Source organism: Corvus brachyrhynchos, unplaced genomic scaffold, assembly GCF_000691975.1.
Source record: "Corvus brachyrhynchos isolate BGI_N302 unplaced genomic scaffold, ASM69197v1 scaffold346, whole genome shotgun sequence".
Taxonomy (NCBI): Eukaryota; Metazoa; Chordata; class Aves; order Passeriformes; family Corvidae; genus Corvus; species Corvus brachyrhynchos.
Genome location: NW_008238644.1, coordinates 3,525,598 through 3,544,019, shown reverse-complemented (window position 1 = coordinate 3,544,019; position 18,422 = coordinate 3,525,598). Strand labels below are relative to the sequence as shown.

At 48.5% G+C, this 18,422-nt stretch overlaps 1 protein-coding gene across 4 annotated transcripts in view; it reads left to right on the top strand.

Moving 5' to 3' along the window:
* Positions 1 to 17: 17 nt before the first annotated feature.
* The window catches only part of ZMYM3 (zinc finger MYM-type containing 3), a 32,209-nt gene continuing 13,804 nt past the window's right edge, over positions 18 to 18,422 (top strand). Inside the window, exons 1-10 of one of the 4 annotated variants that reach the window (XM_008636177.2) lie at positions 18 to 3,673; positions 8,911 to 9,810; positions 10,486 to 10,529; positions 10,926 to 10,998; positions 11,785 to 12,076; positions 12,509 to 12,686; positions 13,046 to 13,258; positions 13,856 to 14,006; positions 14,544 to 14,659; positions 18,205 to 18,291. In XM_008636177.2, the coding sequence (XP_008634399.1) occupies positions 8,925 to 9,810; positions 10,486 to 10,529; positions 10,926 to 10,998; positions 11,785 to 12,076; positions 12,509 to 12,686; positions 13,046 to 13,258; positions 13,856 to 14,006; positions 14,544 to 14,659; positions 18,205 to 18,291 (2,040 nt within the window). In that variant the 5' untranslated portion in view covers positions 18 to 3,673; positions 8,911 to 8,924. Of the gene's footprint in view, positions 3,674 to 8,620; positions 9,811 to 10,485; positions 10,530 to 10,925; positions 10,999 to 11,784; positions 12,077 to 12,508; positions 12,687 to 13,045; positions 13,259 to 13,855; positions 14,007 to 14,543; positions 14,660 to 18,204; positions 18,292 to 18,422 lie in introns of those variants that run through there. The other 3 variants (XM_017737592.1, XR_001863065.1, XM_017737591.1) reach the window with 3 other exon arrangements.

Genomic DNA, 18,422 nt, shown 5'->3' with positions numbered 1-18,422 from the left:
GGCGGGGGATCGCACTTGCCTGGTCCCCATCCCCGCCTCGGTCCCATGGAGACCCCCATGCGGCCCTCGCTCTGGAGGGGGGTGATCTCTGGAGTCATCCGGGATGGATGGGGAGCCCCCATCTGACCCCCATCCCCGACCCGGTACAGAGTGCACCCCGTGCCCCTTGCGGTGGGGGGGATGGCCCGTGCGACCCTCGCCCCTCTTGGGGAGCGGTCTGGGCTCTGGGTCCCCCCACTGTGGCTGGGGAGCCCACCAGCCTGACCCCCATTCCCACCCCGCTTCCATAGAGACCCCAGTGAGACCCTTGTCCCCGTTGCGGGAGGTGGTCTCTGGGTTCCCCTGCGATGGATGGGGAGCCCCAGCCTGGCCCCCCTCCCGGGTGTGGGTTGGCATAGGAAGGCACCGTGGGCAGCCCTTGTGGGGGGCGGTGGCTGGATGTGCCTCCCAGCCACATCAGTGCCTGGGCACAGGCTGGGCCCAGGGTTCGTGGCTCCTGGGAGCCCCTGGAGCGCCCAGCCCAGCGGGGCCTGTCCTTGCTGCTGGGCAGAGCTGAGCAGTGGCAGCAAACAGCCCTGGCACCCTCTGCCCCAAAGCTCTGCCCTGGCACCTGCCCAGGCTTGGCTCTCCCTGTGTCCCCAGGGGCTCGGCCTTTATGGTGTTGTCACCACGTGCAGGGGCAAAGTCTGTGGGGCTCAGCAGCTCTTGCTCGGTGATCTGGCCAGTCCTTCTGACAGCCTTCCCCCTGTGTGGGGGGGGGTCTGGAGCCTCCTCAGGGCCTGGTGGATGTATGTATCCCTGGACACCATGTGCTGCTCTTGAGGATCTGGCCCCATGAGAGAAAGGTGCAGCCCCATGGGGCTGAAGCTGCTTTGGGCTGCTGCGGGAGGCCCCACTCTGTGGAAGCCTCCCCATGTGGGCAGTGTAGCTGTGGCCAACAAGGTGTCCTGGGGAGCATCAAGTACCTCGTGTGTGGTTTGTAGAGGTGGAAGGAGGCCTGGCGAGGCAGGGAGCTGGCTGTGGTGTGTGCCTGGCATGGCAAAAGGCCCTGGCAGTCAGATATGCTTGTGTGGGCAGAGGCAGCACTGGACGTGGTCTGTGTCAGGTGATGGTGGAGGATAGGATTTTTGACTGAGTGCTGAGGGATGGTTCCTGGAGTCTCTTTTGGTGAGGATGAGAGCTGCTTCATTTGTGCTCTCCTCTTCTCCTGCTGTGCTTCCAGCTATGGCTTTTGTTCTAGGCTATAACTTCTTTCCCTTTCATTGCAGCTGCAATCCCCAAGAAAACTTCTAATCTGCATTTTCTTACCTAACCCTGCCTATCCTGGGATCAAAGCTGGTGATAAGAGCATAGCCCTGTTGTTATTGTGAGCTCAGCCTTATTAAAGTAATATCCACAGTGTACAGAGCTGTAACGACTAACCTGAACCTCACAGCTCTGTGGTGCATATTTGCACAACCTCTTTTCTCTCTGCACCTGCTCACATCCCTCTCTCTGTGAGTGCCTTTTCTTTGGAGGATGACAGTAGCAACAGATTCTTCCACATCTCTGGCAGCCAGAGCAAGGGCCCAGGCCGAGCCCATGGCCTCACTTTGGGAGCAAAGCCCCTTGTGTGATATCTTTATGGATGTCTTGTGGTCAGTGATGCTGGGATGTACAACTCCGATGGACACAGACGGAAGCCTTGGTGCAGAAGGGTTATGGTGAAAGCAATCCAGTGGAAGTATGGAATAGGCTGCAGCTGTGACAATGCATTTGTTAGCTTAGCAAAGGCAGCACCAGCAGGGTTTCATTGGATTTGTGTTTTAGTCTCAGTATCGTGTTTTGTTAACTTCTTCCTCTGCTGATGGTACACATCAGGAAATGGCAGTGTTTGAAACCATCCTCACCAGTCCTGCTGGTCGTGGGCTCTGGTGGTGTCTCCTGGCCACTTGCTTTGAGTGTGCTCTGCTGGCCCAGCCCTGGGCAGCCCAAAGGGAAAGGAGTTGGTCTCTAGACGGGGTGAGATACTGCTCTGTTCAACACAGCATTACCCAGGGCCAGTTTGAACAGCTGCACGTGAGGTGAGGCCTCCCAGCGCTGAGATCCCTCCCCAGCACTTTGGTGGCAGGCACCTTGCAGAGGGATCTGGGACTGTCAGTGAGGCAGAGGAGACAACTCACATTGTGTTTCCAGTATTTTGGCTCTGCAAGGCCTCTTAAGGAAAATGAGATGTTTTGCCCTCAAAGATACATCCTCTTAGAGACTCTGCCCTTTTGTCTTCTCTCTCTTCGCTGTGCAGTAGGGTTTATTCACAGAACCACAGACAGATTTGGGTTGTACGGGACCTCTAGAAGTTTCTGGTCCAACTGATCTCCTGCTTGCAGCAGAGCTGACTTGAGGCCTTGTTCAGGGCTTTGTCCAGTTGGGTTTTGAGGACCTCCAGGGAGTCCGTGGACTGTTCCCAGGCTGCAGCACTCCTCTGGAGAGTCACCTGCTGTCCTCTCCATTTGTCTGTAGCTGCTTGTGAGACGTGCCAGAACTTTGTCAGGTGTTCTGATGCCTTCCTGCAGCATTTGGGCAACTGGTAGAGAGACGTGATGACCATCTGTTTTTTACCACTTCCAGGTCTTTTACTTTTTTTAATCATTGTCTTAATATCATTAAGGCACTTTGGATACACACTGCTCAAGCATGCTGTACCTCCGAGTACTTTTTGTTGTGCTTCTGATAGTACTTCCAAAGCTTTTTTACCCACTCACCCCCTTCCCATGTGTTTAACACTATTTTGGCTGTACAAACACCAGGAGAATTTTCTCTTGGACTTGAGTGGAGTTGGTTCTTGAAGCTGAATTGCTCTCCAGATAGCATTGCTGCTAAGGGTGAACTTAGACTTGTTACTCCTTTCTGTGTTGCAAAGCCTTGGTACTTAGTGCTTGGGGAGGATCCTGGTCTTACAAGATGTGGGGGGATCCAAGCCATTTCAAAGTGCTGCCAGGATGGCATTCTGGATGGATGAGGATGCTCCTGTTGGCTGTCTTAGCATTTACTGCTCTGGTTAGCAGCAGATGATGCTGAGATTGAGGAATGTTGTCAGTTATATTTGAAGTGTTGCAGGGAGTCTCCTGGTAAACCTAATTCCAGGCAGTTCTGTGAGATTTCTGAAAATTGTCCTTCTTGCACTTTCTTGAAACTGAGGTGAAGTTTCTGGAATGCAAGCTCAAAATCCAGTTTGGTCATTCCTGCCTTTGAGGAATTTACAGGAGACTCGTGGTTGTGTTTTGCAGCACCAGCTGCTCAGTGCTGAAGGATTTAGGCTTTCTGGGTTCAGGGTGACTGTGATACTACATTTGAGGCCTGCAGCCCTGAGCTTGGGCTCTCGCTGTAGAAAAATCTAGTGGTGATCTCTCCTGGCTTTGGGACTATCAAGAAACAATTGCTGGAGTCTTGATGCTGCTGGTGATGTTCTGGAAAGGTCCTTTTTTGCCCTGTGTACCAGTTCCTGTTTTGTAGACAGTCCCAGTCACACGTGAAGACTGGCCTGAAGGGGATGTGGTGAAAGATGCTGCAGTTTGCACTGATTGAGAACCAATAATACATTTGGAGGTGAGACAACGTTCACCAAACCCTCCCTGCAAAGCACAAGCTGAAGGACTTGACCAGTGGCATCTGCAGGAGCTGTAGCTGACTTGGAGTGAGTCACTGCATGTAAAACCTCAGAATCACAGAGGGCTTACAGATCCCATGGTCAGTTGTATAATCATGTGTTTATGAGCTTGTCTGACTTTGATTTCCAGCTTTTTGCGTCCTTGTGTGCATTTGTCTGTATCTCCAAGGAGTTGTCTGCTGTAGATCTTCTTACCTTGTGTTTTTTTTGAGATGGGTCATGTCTCCCCATTTCTTTTCAGTGAACAAAGTAAGTTTAGCACTGGAGGGTGTTTTCTAAACCATGGCTGATTCATAAAGCAGTGGGATTCTTGTGTCACTCTGTCAGATTTTTTTAATTTGAAACATCTCAACTCTTCCAATAACTGTTATCAAGTGTAGCCAAGAATGAGACAGTAATGGTCTAACATGGTCCTGTGTGCAAGTAGCTCTGTACTGCATGTCACCAAGTGGGCTTTGTGTTCTTTGGAGACTGAGTTTGTAGCTCAGAGAGCTGCCTCTCCAAAAACACTAGTAAGTAACAAAATCCTTTCTGCTCCTTTCTGGAGAATTTTGGCTGGACTGAAACCTGGTCCGTGGTAGTGTGCTTAGTTTACTGGTGATTCTTTGTAAATTAATTTGAGTTGAAATGAGTTAACCAGTATGTAATAAAGGTTTGCAGTGCTTGAATTTAGAAAGCTATCAGCTGCCCAGATAAACTGAGATAAGTCACAGCAGAGAAGTTGGCTTTTGCTGTACTCACCACTCAAAGAATAGTATTGTTAATGAGGATACATTGACTGAAACCATGCTGGTAGGACATGATATTACTTCCTTAATGTTTTATTGATTGGACACTGTTGTTTTTGTTGAGAAATTCTAGGTTGGGTGTTACTGTTTATTCAAAAATTTGGCACAAAACACTAGAAGCTTCGTTCCAGAACTCTGCTCAGGTCTTACAGGCCTTGTAGATGGGAAGTGGCTAAAATGTTGATTTAAGTGTCTTTTGTAGTTACTAGTTAATTATTTTCGTATTTCAGATGATCTCTAATAGTGAAGAAGATAATTCTTCAGCCTTCAAAAGTATTGAAAATCTGAATCCACGTCCATGAACAAAAGTCCAGGACAGATACCCAAGCAGTTGGTGTTCCTTTGCTAGAGGAAAGCCGTAACTGCATGGCTGTGGGATTTTTTGTGGGCTGTAAAGACTTCTGAGATGTTCATTTCATTGGGAGAGAGTAACAGCAGCATTTTTTCTTGCTGTCTGTTTTTAATTAAATGTTTGATGGTACATCATCATTTCTGTAGGTGGGCCACATATTCCCCTCCTAATAGTTACCTGAGTTACAGCACCACTGATGTCTTTAATAAGCTGGATGAAGTCCCAGGTAGTCAACTTGGATGTGCTGACGTGTCCTGGCAGAGATGTTGCACTTTGAACTTCCAGATCTGAGAGAAGATCCCATGTTCCCCCTCTTTGGCAGAAAGGGCTGGGCAGGTCTGGTAGCCACAGGCACTGAGTTTGGCAGCCAGTGTCGTGTTCTGTGCCAGTCCAGCACACCTGGGGAGGACCTTCAGCTGTCCCATCACTCCTCTGGAAACGCTTGCACGCTACTTGGGAAGCATTCTGCTGCAGGCTGTTGTGGAAGAGACTTTGCTCCTTCAATTTGTTCTTTCCAAGAATATATCTGTTACTGAATACTCCAGGGAGTACTTACTCCTAAGTAAGGAGTTTCCAAATGGAGCAGTCGTGTCTTCTGTGAAGTGCGGGATTTCAGCACACCGCCTCCTCTTGCTTTGGCCAAGTCATGTTGCAGTGTACTCTTCTTGCTGTCAGTTATGTGGCTGGAAAAGAGGAAGATTTCGAGCAGACCAGTGACCAAACCCTAGTGACTGAGCTGTGCATTTGCTGCTCCTGGAATAAGAGAGGCCATGACTTGTGGTGGATCATTTCAGCATCTGCCAGAAACAATAAGCTATTCTGCTTCTGCTGTAGAAAGTGAGAAAAGACTTTACCAGAGATAAAGTGCACGCTCTGTTTGCAGCTTAACTCACTGTGAAGCTTAGCAGAAGGCCCAGACGAATCTGACTGCCTGGGGCAGACAGAAGTAGAGCTTCTTACCTTGCTGCAGCTGAGCAGCTCTAATTTCTTTAGGTTGAGTTTGATTTCAGAGCAACCCACAGAACTGGAAAATACCATTCTTTCCTGTTTTGAGAGCTGCCTTCCTCATCCTTATCAGCTGGTAGTTGAAAGCCACTATAAAGAATTCATTGTCAGGGACATTCCGTGCTTTCCCACTCAGACTGTTTGTCAGGATCACCTTGGGTCCAGCCTCAACTCTTAACTCCATCAGCTTTTCCACATTCTTCTAAATACATCAAGAGTTGGCATTCATCTGCCCTGTATCACCTTGGAGCTCTGCTGCAGTGGTTGAAAATAAAAGAAAAATACTTTTGAAAACTAAATGTTAAGCCGCAGAACTTAAAACCACTGGAATTTTAGGAGGTCCAAAGTATAAACTGGTTCAAAGTGGGATTAGGCAGATTCACAGAGGATTTGCCCAGTACAGACTCTTAACAGGGACATTGTCAGTGCAGCTCAAGCCAAGTGGTTCTTCAGCAGCTGAGTCCTTGATTGGAGGATGTGCTGAAGAGGAACATCCTGTTAGTTGTGTTTCTTACACTCTCTCACCAGGTATCCATTCTTGGTGTGAATAGGAACAGGATATTTGAGTACATGGTCCTTTTGCAGCAGTCCTTAGCTTTGCACATCCTAAGAAGAGGTTTTGGTTCCTTCAGCAGAACGTGTGAGTTTTTCTGCTGGGAGGATTCAGACAGAGCTGATGAGAGGGGACAGGACCCTCGAGCACAGGGGCTGAGCGCTGTGCTTCCAGTCAGAGCGTGCGAGCAAGTGCTCTTACTGCAGCCTTGCCTCTGCAGAAAGGCCTGTCCCAGCCACATCCCAGTAGTTTGGAGTTGCCTTAATCTGCAGAATACTTGTTCTCTCTAGGACTTTTCTGTTGGTCAAGGACGTTGCCATTAAGTCAGAGTTTTGTCTTGCATTGTGATGCCCAAAGTTTGAAAGCAGTGTTAAGGTGTACACTGTTAAACCAGATGCCTTTGGTCCACTTGTAGAGCACATGAGTTGCACAACACGTTCATAGATTGTTGCTTGCATTATCCTCTGAGAGGGAATGCCCAAATGGATTTCTTATGCTCCAATATTTCCAGGGTCTATTTCTACCAAGCAAAGACTAGGCCAGCTGAAAGTGGCAAATACTTTAGGAGTATCACCTTAGAGGTTCATGGCAGACTTGGTGCAAAGTGTCTGAGGTGATTCTGAGGTGCATGCTACCTCTGTTAAATAAACCTATAAATAAATTTCCTTCTTTATCTGGATGCCTTGAGGTTTTTTTGCTTATTATTGTAGGGTCTGCTGTCTGTCTGTGAATCTGGGTGGGGGATATCTTTGAGCAGGAGACATTGTTCATATTCTGAGCAGCAGGAAAAAAAACTGTGTTTATCATCTTGGGAGGGTTCTCATCTGCTTCAAATCCTTAGGACCTTTCTTTCAGATGTCTTTGTTTCTATTTCACTTTTTTCTTATTTCTGTCAGCCACACTAAAGCATGTGTTAGATCCTGTATTGCTCTGGAATTGGCTTATTCTAAAGTTTTGTCTCATCTTGTAACTAAAGTGAACAGAAACACCAAAGTCCTGAGGGGTGGAGCTTGCTGAGCATTTCTAAAGATTACATTTGCTTCAGTTTCTGTTTGTGATTGTGGGAACAGTGCTTTATCTGCCACCAGGAAACAGAAAACATTACTGTGTATTTCGATAAAATAAGGAGGCAGTGGCTTTGAAATCCAGTTGTTGGGTATGATTTCCTTAAATTCCCGCTTGAATAAGTTTCAGAAGTTGGGTACATTCTCTGTCCAAGTATGTTCTGTTTACTTCTGAGCAAACCATTTGTGAGTGAGAACTTGGTTGTCCTTTCAGAGGGAAGGATATAAAAAAAGAATTAAACAGCCATCATCAGTGAAACTATTTCAGGCTTCCTCCTTCACTGATGTATATGAGTTATGCCCACTGTAAGCCCAAATAGACAAGAGTACTGAGTCTTCTCATTCAGAGATTAAAACAGTGCTAAATTTAGAATCTGAATTACTCTGATGGGGAGGGATAGGTTGTTGCCACACCATTTGATTCTAGTGCCTTTTTTGTAGTGTCTGCTTAGAGCCTGTTTGGGGGACATGATGTTACTTCAAGTCTTACACTGCCTTACCACTTGCAGACTCCAGGTCCTGCTCCCTTTCCCTCTTTGGGTTTGTCAGCCATTATCTCCTTGTGCGGATTTAATTCAGTTTTAGACCATATTACTTGCCTCATCACAAAGTCTTGACCTTTCTGTCTTATGGTAATGTCGACCATGAGGAGCTGGGCTGTAACTTTACCTCTGAGGTTGGCTGTCTGCATCACACCTTCCTATTCAAGTGTACTGTTTGTGCCCTGCAAAGTCACACTGGTCTTTTTTCCTGACTCTGCACTGCATGCTTGTGTCTACCTTGCTACTTGTTCTTCTTATGACTGCTTTTAACGTCAGAGCTTTACCACCTTTCTTCTTGCCACTCTCCAGAACTCCTCCTAGTTCTAACTTAAGCTTTTGTTTGTTCCATGTCTGAATATTAGCCCACATAGTTATGGGGCTATGCAGTAGCTGTAGTTACACTACAACATTGTTTATATCTGTCTTCTTACAAGATTAATGCATCTTGTCATCCTGTGTCTTGTTAAGACTCAGACTTCGGGGCTTGAAAGGAGTTATTTCTACCTTTGTGTTCAAGAGAAAAAAGGTATTTTAAAAATTAAAGATGTGTTAGCTCCGTAAGAACAGATCAGGAGAAAGGACAGACCAGATTATTTGGATAGGGAAGAAGGCAGGGGTGGGGGTATTACTGCAGAACATCAGTGAGGAGCCTCCTGAACTGGTGCTCAAGTCATTTCTCATACCCCACTGTGTTATTTAGCATAAGCCAGTCTCTTCGCTGTGCTGTGGTGAGGTGTGTGAGGGCTGTAGAGTTCCCAAAGGTCTGTTGTACCAAACTACTGTATACTGCTGCTGACTTTTGTACCCTCACAAGGAGAGGTCATTGACCTGCTGGTGTCTGGTATGCCTGGCAGCATTCCTGGGCCTTGTTTTACTCCAGCAGTGCTCAGAAGAGTGGGCAGTTCATGTTCTGTGTTAGACTGCTTTTCATTAACTTGCAAGTCTCTCTCTCATTTCCAGTTCCCATCTTCTAAATGGATTCCAGCGAATTTTCAGGATCTTTGGACCCCCTGTCCTTGCCTGACAAACCACTCATTGGTGATCTCCCTGCTGACATGGAGTTTGGTGAAGATCTCCTGGGCTCCCAAACAGCTTCTACCCAGGAAGCTTCAGTTCTTCAGCCCCCTGGCTGGGATCAATCCAAGCAAATGACTACAGACGAGGACTTGGACGTTGTAATGAAAGCAGACAGCCTGTCTGATCTAAATAAATCAAATGACCATGTTCTAGATAAACCTGTTGTATTGGATATGCTGGAGAAACCTGATGTCTTAGATGACTTGGGTAAAACTTCTGACTTGGTGGAACTAGGTAAACCAGAGGCTCTGGATGGGCTGTGTAAGGCACAACCTTCCCAGGGCGTGGAACGTGGACCGGCAGACTCCTCTGCCCTGTCTAGAGAAGCCCTTGGTCCAGAAACAGGGAAAGAAGGGGAGGATGCACCAAAAAATTGTTCTGGGGATGTAAAGGAAGATGGTGCTGCTGCTATTCCTGCACTGTCTGGTGACAATGCCCCTGGATCACCCCAACAACCCGTCTCTGACTCCGGGAACCTCAGCAGTGCCTCAGCCACGGAAGAAACCACAGCACAGTCCTCGAGTCCCACAATGCCCCCCCCACCCCAACTCAGTCTTAAACAAACAAAAAAGATGAAGTTGAAGGCACCAAGGAAAAGCTCACCTGTGCAGAGGGAAGGGCTGGCAGGGGAAGCAGAGGTGGAACTGAGCCCAGACAACAGAACTGCAGCTTTGCCCCCTGAGCCTGTGGAGGAAAACCGGGCTGAGGAAGGGGATGCTAATGGGAAGAACTCACTTAAAGAAAACAGTGTACTCAAAGCACAGGAAGCCTTACCACCAACAGGTAAGTTGTTGGCTCAGCAGAACTTGGCTTCCTTTTGCTCAGGAGGTCATCCAGCTACACACTGTTGAAGCTGGAGTCTGCTTTACCCTCCAGCTCATCCTCTGCTGTGGAAATAGCCAGCTCTTCTGATGGTCTAGATTTGGGTAAAGCCTCTTGTGTAAAGGGGCTAATGTTCTGGTGTGCACAAGCTCCAGCTCCGGCTTTCATGGTTTTAACTGATTTTTGGTGCTTGTGGAAGCAAGGAGCTTCCCCAATAAAGCTGTGGCTGCACATCAGCTTAGCTCACACTCTTCATCTCTGGAGTCTTTGCTGGAACTGAAGGTCACCAGCAGGTGTTTCCAAGAGGTGAAGTGCCTCTGCCCAGACTGGCCATCCCCAGGAGGTGCTTAGTCTTGGTCAGAAGCAGTTGGAGGTAACTGCCCACCCAGCCTGCCTCCCCTATGCAGGGAGGTCTCCCCCTTACAGGCTCCTCCCAAGTCGCGTGTTTGGATCTGCAACTACAGGTGGTGGGTTTAGGAGCCTTCCACCACCAGAACTGTACTTGGTAGCCAGAGCAGGCTGAGGCTTCATGTGCTGACTGACCCAAAGGGTGACTGCGTTTGGAGAACACCTGTGCTACTCTCTTGGAGAAAAGCAAGATGCTAGATGCAAGCTTCTTCTGTGCTTCTGTTCCAGGAGAAAGCCTGTCTGGGAAGGGAAGCGAGCTGCCAGCTGAGAAGGTGAGGATAATGCAGTCAAGTACGTATGGTACAGGAGCATAGAGTGTGGCTGGCTGTTGTCAGACTCTGTGAGGGACACTGGCTGCCTTGTCACCCCTCTGGAAAGGAGTTTGCATGACTCTTGTGACAGAATGATCCCTGTGCACTGCCACTATGCTGTAATGTGGCTGCAGTGTGTCCCTGCTATCCCCAGCTGAAATGTCGTTCTCATAAGTCTACTTCCCCGTCTCCTCTGTCTTGCTAACTCTGATCAGGTATCCATGGAGTATTATCTGTTTTCAGCCTAGGTATTGGGAAGCCAAATCCCAGAAGTTGGAACTTCACCATAATCTGGGATATTTATGCATGGTTGTCCTAGCTGATAGTTAGCCTAACTATTTTCTGAATGTCTTCTAGGAGCAGAAAAGAAGCGAACGACCTAGAAGATCAGAAACTTCCAGGCCTGAAACTGTGAACTCCTCTGAGAGCAGTGAGTAACTGGGGTTGGCCAATGCCTGTTTTCAGCCAGAGAGAATGGCCCAGCTCCATTGTGGGCAGGTGGTTCATGGTGTGAGTACAGTGGGAACTCTGGAACCTTTGTGCAGACTTCCCTTCTACACAGGACAAGTCCTTTGAGCCCACAAATCCTGGGGTACGTTCCTTGCTTTCTCAGGGCACTTAGGTCAAAGCAGGGAGTGTTGTATTTTTACAGTGGTGTGTGGGCACCAAGCACTAAGTAGCAGGATGAGACTTGGGGGTGTTCCCAGGAAATCCATCTTCCATCTCCTCACCCAGGAGCTTTCTTCCTTTCTCTCTATGGCAGCTGGCTGTCTGAAGGAAGGTTGCATCTTGGGGATTTTCCTGGAGAAGTACACAAAGTCTCTGTTCTTTTGAGATATTCCCTGCCATTCTCTAGTATTTGTGTGTTGCTCCTTTATTGCCTGCCTGTTCTAGAATGTGGTGATCAGCTTGTTCCCTTTTAGGTCTAACAGTTCTTACAGGATAGAAGTTCACACTCTGGGCTTCTGCTCAACCTTGGCATATCATGACTTCCTAGAGAGGAATTGTATTTAAGCCTGGTTTGTTTAAAGACCTCTTGATTCATCTCCTGTTACAACAATTTCTTTTAAGGGTCCCTTTATCATTCCACCCAGACAAGAACAAAGTACATAGAGGGACTCTAGAAAGGTGACTCAGAAAATCCCAGCGTGTGTCTCATGGCAGAGTTTCTCACTTCCTAATGAGGGGTTTTTGATCTTCCTCTGCTGCTTTGCAGTTCCGGTCTCTGACGAGGACTCTGATGCAATGGTGGATGATCCCAACGACGAGGATTTCGTTCCTTTCCGTACCCGGCGCTCCACTCGGATGTCCCTGCGCACTCAGATGGCGCAGCGAGCCGCCCGCTCCACCTTCACCAAGATGACGTGTGCCAACTGCCGGACCCCGCTGCAGAAGGGCCAGACTGCCTACCAGCGAAAAGGGCTTCCTCAGCTCTTCTGCTCCAGCTCCTGTCTCACCACCTTCTCAAAAAAACCACCCGGCAAGAAGATATGCACCTTCTGCAAAAAGTGTGTGTTCATTCCCCTTTCCTCTGTGCTCCCATGCTTGTGACCCCACTCACCTGCTCTACAGCATTCCCTGCCAGTCCCCTTCCTATGGCCCTTGCTCACCCACATCACTCCTGCCCACTGCCAGCTGCTGCCCCATGTCTTCTTTCACACACTACCTATCCCATGCTCCTTACACTCCCTTCACATTCATGCTATTCCCTGCCTGTCCCCGGACTTAGTGCCCCATATTCCAGCCTCCCCTCAAAACAACATCCTGCATGCTCTGTCTTCAGGCACCACTCCTCTGGGCCAGGACAGAAGCTGCTGTGAGACAGTTCTTACCAGCTTTTTGGGACACCAGAAAGTCCTGTGCATTGCAGTGAGCCATCCTGTCTCTCTGTGGCAGGACTCATATGTCCCTGCACTAACCCATCCCCTCCTGATCCCCAGGGAGATCTGGAACACCAAGGACTCTGTGGTTGCCCAGATTGGTTCAGGTGGCTCTTTCCATGAGTTCTGCACCTCTGTCTGCCTTTCCCTCTACGAGGCCCAGCAGCACAGACCAGCACCTCAGTCTGCAGATCCCTCGGACACCAGCCGCTGCAGTGTTTGCCACAAACCTGGCGAGGTAAACAAATCCCTTGTTCTTCCCATGCCCTGGATGAAGTGCTTAGGACCTGCAGCACTTAGTCTTGGTCAAGACCAGGGCATTTTCCTGTGATGTGAGGCCTCAGCCCCTGAGCTGGCTTGGGCTCACTCCCAAGCTTCTCCTTGCCCTGAGGCTCACTGCTTCCTGCCACTCTACTCTCCCGGTTACTGCACTGACTTTTGGTGAGGGAGGCCACCCTGAGTCCACACCAGCTTCCAGTATGGCACTTCCCAGAGTTTTAGTGCCTGTTATCCCAAGGGCTGTGCTTGTAGTGATACAGCTGCACTGGAAGGAGGCCCGTGGTGGTTTGGGGAATGACAGCAGTGATGTCTCTGCAGATCCAGCACGAGGTCAGCAATGGGAACATGGTTCACCGCATCTGCAGTGACGCCTGCTTCACCAAGTTCCGGGCCACCAAGGGGCTGAAAACGAACTGCTGTGACAGCTGTGGACTTTATATCTACAACAAGGGCTTGCCCCTGGAGTACCTCTTCCATGAAGGCCAGCAAAAACGCTTTTGCAACTCTGCATGTCTCAACAGTTACAAGAAGGTGTGTGGAGGCTGCTGCCTGGGGTGGCTGGGGGTGGTCTCTGTGGGCATGCAGCAGCTTTGTTTGGTGTGGCACAGGGCATTTTATTAAATAGCAGGTGACTTGAATCCCTTTGGTCTATTGCAACAAAGCAGTTAAAAGATTGCTGTGGGGAAACTTTGAAGCAGGCAAACAGAATTGATTAAATCTGCATGGGGCCCACCATGGACCCAGGCATGGGTCAGAAAGTCAGTGAGCTGATGGTAGAGTGACACTGGTATATGCACTTAGCGTGGACTGGCTTTTGGATGTCTCCCCAAAGCTGGGCTGGATATGTTCCTCTGTCACCTGAGCAGTCTTCACTTAACTGTCTTGGAAGGGATTGCCAAACTCTGTATTCCTGCCAGGCTAGCCTTGAAATGAGAAGTTGAAGTGCCAAAGGCAGCTTTTTTTGCTACCACCGACTAAATCTGCAGACTGTGAGCCTGTCCCTGGCACAAGGTGGTCACTGCAGGAGAGCAGTCCTGTGGTGAATACAGCAGTGGTGTGGGATGTGATAGTTGAACCTTGCCAGCTGTGATGGCCTCCTGGAAGCTCTGTTGTGCTCTGTGTTTGCAGAAGAACACTCGGGTCTACCCCTGCATGTGGTGCAAGACGCTGTGCAAGAACTTTGACATGCTGCCCAACGTGGATCGCAGTGGCAAGATGGGCCTGTTCTGCTCCATTTGCTGTACTACCTCCCACAAAGTGAAGCAGTCAGGCTTAGTTGGTAAGAGCACCTGTGTAGAGGGAATCATCACCTCTCCACTCTTAATTCCTTCCTTGGTATTGTTTATTGCTTGTGGATGGGACTGAAAAGAAGGTAAAAGCCTGGGGAAGAGTCCAGTGAGACAAGTGGAAGTGCAGAGGGAGGAACCCTTGCAGCATGTAGACATCTTAATACAGAGGATAGTGTACATTGCTGTTCTTGAGAATGCAGGGAGCAGTTGTAGTGCTGGACTGTGCTGGCATTGCCTTTTCCATTACATGGAGTACTGGGGTGTCCAGGAATGGACAAGTATTGCAGCCTATTTTGTCCAAATTCCTATAGAGCCAGGGTCACTTCCTTGAACCACTCTGCTCTCCATCTGTTTAACATTTCTGTCCTAGCAGAATCTGGTGCTCTTAGTTTCCTGGTGTTCTTGTCCTTTGCTTTTTGATAATAACTTGACAGACTGAGGATGAGTGAGTAGCTTGCATGCCATCCTCAGAATCCAGTCCCACGTCCTGTGTTGCTGCCCTCACCAATTCCTGTCTGTTTCATCAGGTCCCCCTAGACCCTGCAGCTTCTGCAGAAAGAGTTTATCTGAGCCCTGCTATTACAACAAGACAGACCGGGTTGTCTACCAGTTCTGCAGCCCCAGCTGCTGGACCAAATTCCAGGTACTGAAATATTCTTCACGATGGGCTGGGCCGTGGAGCTCATGCCTCTTTTCACACTTAGCAGAGGCTCCACCTTCCTGGAGCTCCTCAGGGAGGGTTCCTAAGAAAGTCTCTTCAGGAGTTGCAGTGACTGTAATTGCTCAAATCTGTCTTGGCCCTATCTCCCCCATCCTCCATTGGGATAAGGCGGGCTATAATTCACTCCTGTCTATCAGGTTATGCCCAGCAGGAGGGCAGTGCAGAGCTGTGCTGCATGAGTGGTTTGAGATAGAGTGGCCTTATGAGAGCACAAGCAAAAGCACAAGTAAGCCAGCAAAGCACAGTGCACACCTGATAGCTGGGTGGAAAGGGGCAGAGCTGCCCTCTCAGCCAGGTGTCACCGAGAAACATAAGTCTTCCAGGATGTGTTGTCTAAAAATTTACAAGTAACAGGCCTGGATACCTCTTGTTTAATAATCCTCAAAGGCTTGACCGGTGATTTTTAATCTTCTGATGTTAAGTTTCAGTGTATGTGAGATGTCTGTGGTATTCATAGGCAACTTCAAGAATATTAGTTTTGTACAGTTGTCAAAGAACAAAGTAGCAGCCAGGAAGACATGAGAACTTAGGCCAGGACGTGTCTTGGGCAACTGAGAAAACATAGAGAATCTAGAGGTAAGAGTTAGTTACTGGCAGTTGCAGCATTTTGTTTTGGGATTTGGGGGGGTGAGTGGCTGGGGGTCTTTTGGTTGGTTGGGGTTTTTTGGTGGGTTTCTTTTTGTTTGTTTGTTTGGGTTTTTTTATGAATTCTTGATGTAATCCTTCACTGAGGTCACAAATAGTGTGGGTAGTGTAGCTATAGAGCTTTTAGAGTTGTAGATTTCATAAGACTAGAATCACAGAACAGTTAGGGTTGAAAGGGACCTTTAGATGTCATCTGGTCCAACCTCCCTTGCAGTGAGCAGGGACATCTTCAACTAGATCAGGTTGCTCAGAGCCCTGTCCAATCTGACCTTGATATTTCCAGGGTTAGGGCACCTACCACCTCTCTGGGCAACCTGTGCCAGTGTTTCATCATCCTCATTGAAAAAGACTTCTTTATAGCTAATCTAAATATGCTCTCTTTTTAATGAAAACTATTACCCCTTGTCCTGTTGCAGAAGACTGCTAAAATGTGTGTCCCCATCTTGCTTATAAGCCCCCTTTAAGTATTGAAAGGCCACAATAAGGTCTCCCCAGAGCCTTCTGTTCTCCAAGCTGAATAAACCCAACTCTCAGCCTTTCTTGATAGGAGAACTGTTCCAACACTCTGGTCATTTTTGTGGTCCTCCTCTGGACTCACTCCAACAGGTCCATGTCCTTCCTGTGCTGGGGACCCCAGAGCTGGAGGCAGCACTGCAGGTGGGGTCTCACCAGGGTGGAGCAGAGAGGCAGAATCCCCTCCCTTGACCTGCTGCGTCACGCTGCTTTTTGGATAGCCCAGGATACACTTGACTTTCTGGGCTGTGAGCTCATGTTGCCAGCTCGTGTCCAGCCTCTCCTCCACCAGCACCCCCAAGTCCTTCTCTGCAGGGCTGCTCTCCAGCTGTTCATCCCCCATCCTGGATTGATACTGGGGTTGCCCTGCCCCAGGTGCAGCACCTTGGCCTTGTTGAACCTCGTGGGATTCCCATGGGCCACTGCTCAAGCTTGTCCAGGTCCCTCTGGACGTCACTCTGTCCCTCAGGCATTTCAGCTGCACAACTCAGCTTGGTATCATCTGAAAACTTGTTGAGGGTGCTCTTGATCCGCTGTGTCCTTGATGAAGATGTTAAACAATCCTGGTCCCAGGACAGGCCCCTGAGGGTCACCACTTGTCACTGATCTCCATCTGGCCATTGAACCTTTGGCCACTACCTTCTGGATGCAACCATCTAACCAAATTCCTCATCCACCAAACGGTCCAGCCAGCAGCTGGAGTGTTTCTCCAGAAGGATGAAGGAGAGAGAAGGATGTTGTGGGGAACTGTGCCAAAGGCTTTACAGAAGTCCAGAGAGATGACACCCGTAGCTCTTTACTTCTCCACTGATGTGGTCACTCCCTTGAGGAAGACAACTAAGTTGGTCAGGCAGGACTTGCCCTGGTGCAACTGTGCTGGCTGTGTGGTCACCTCCTGTCCTCCATGTGCCTCAGCACAGCTTCTAGAAGGATCTGTTCCATGATCTTCCTAGGCACAGCAGAGTTCAGTGATTTCCAGGGTCCTCCTTTCTACCCATTTTAGAAATAGTTGCACTGTTTCCCCTTTTCCCATGGGGACTTCATTAATTCACCTAACTTGAATTATTGCCATATAAAATCAGCATTGCAAACATATGAGTAAGCCCATGCATCACCTGGCTTAGGAACTGTCTTGCTGGCAGATCTCAGAACACACTTGTCAAAGAAAAAACACTGAAGAGAATGTTTCAAGATGGCTTGACATCAGTGGGAATCAATATTAAGCCCAAGGACTTCAACATCTTCATCGATCATTTGGCAATAAAGTCAAAGTAAGCATGATGAAATTTAGCAGATGAAACAAAAACTGGTGAAGTATTAGCCCATGCTGCATTCAGGGCAGTCACAGAAAGCAAAGCAATTGGATTGATTGACAAGGCTGGTTCCTCTTAATGTTTGCTTAAACACAGTTTCAGTGCAAGATCCTGTGTCACCCTTACTCAAGTAGTGTGGGGATGCAAATCCTGGAAAAGTAAGGATTTTGAAAAGGCCGTGGAATTACAGCAGATAAACTATTCAGTATGAGCATCTGAGTTTACAGCCACATGGGGAAGGAATAATTTATTGCAAGTTGAAGCAAGCGAACACAGACTTAATGTTTGAGGGCCAGGGAGGAAAAGAGCTACCTAGAATGATGCACAGATAGGAAGGATGTTCTCCAATGTCCACTTCATTTTCAATGTTGAAGAAAAATTGGAAGTATTCTGACAAAAAAAACAGAAATTAAAATTGGGCTTGAAAAATGCTTGTACTGAGGTACTTGCAGAGTGTTGTATCTGAGGTTATCAGAAAGAAAACCAGGAATGACTCTATTAATAAATATATCCTTGTGAATAAGACACCAAATACGCAATGCATTGTGGACAGCGCACCAAATGCTGCTTAATCTAGCAGATTAATCTAGCAGAAAATGGGATGAGAGGCTCCTTGAATTCTTAAGTTGTGTTATCTTGAAAATAGAAACCAGGCAACTGTGCTTCAAGAACTTTTAGAGAAATCCTCAGAAGATGTAGCAGAGCCCCCATCTCTTAAGTTTTCAAATGCAGCGGCGTGGCAGCTTGAAAGCTGGCCTTCCTGAGAAGAGCTGGACCCAGCACACTGGAAGCAAAGTGAAACTGCTCTCAAGAATCAGCTCTCCAGTATCTTGAGCCATGATGTGATGGACTGACTGAGCCCCCACAGTGGCAGCAGGTCCGAGGGGGCCAGGCAGGCTGCAGGCCATGGAGGAGGTGGCAGTGGTGGCAGTGTGAGGCAGGTGCCTGCTGCCCTCCGACTTCTCTCCCCCCATGAGCTGTCTCTGTCTCCTGCAGCGCACCAGCCCGGAAGGTGGGATCCACCTCAACTGCCATTACTGTCACAATCTTTTCAGCGGGAAGCCGGAGATCCTAGACTGGCAGGTGAGGACTTCTCCTGGGGGGATGTTGAGGTGAAGGCCAACACTGCTGAGAACCTCTGGGGTACTTCTTCTCCCTGCTCTAAGCAGAGCTCCTCCTGTGCCAGTCCTCTGAATGCCTTAGCTGCAGAGATG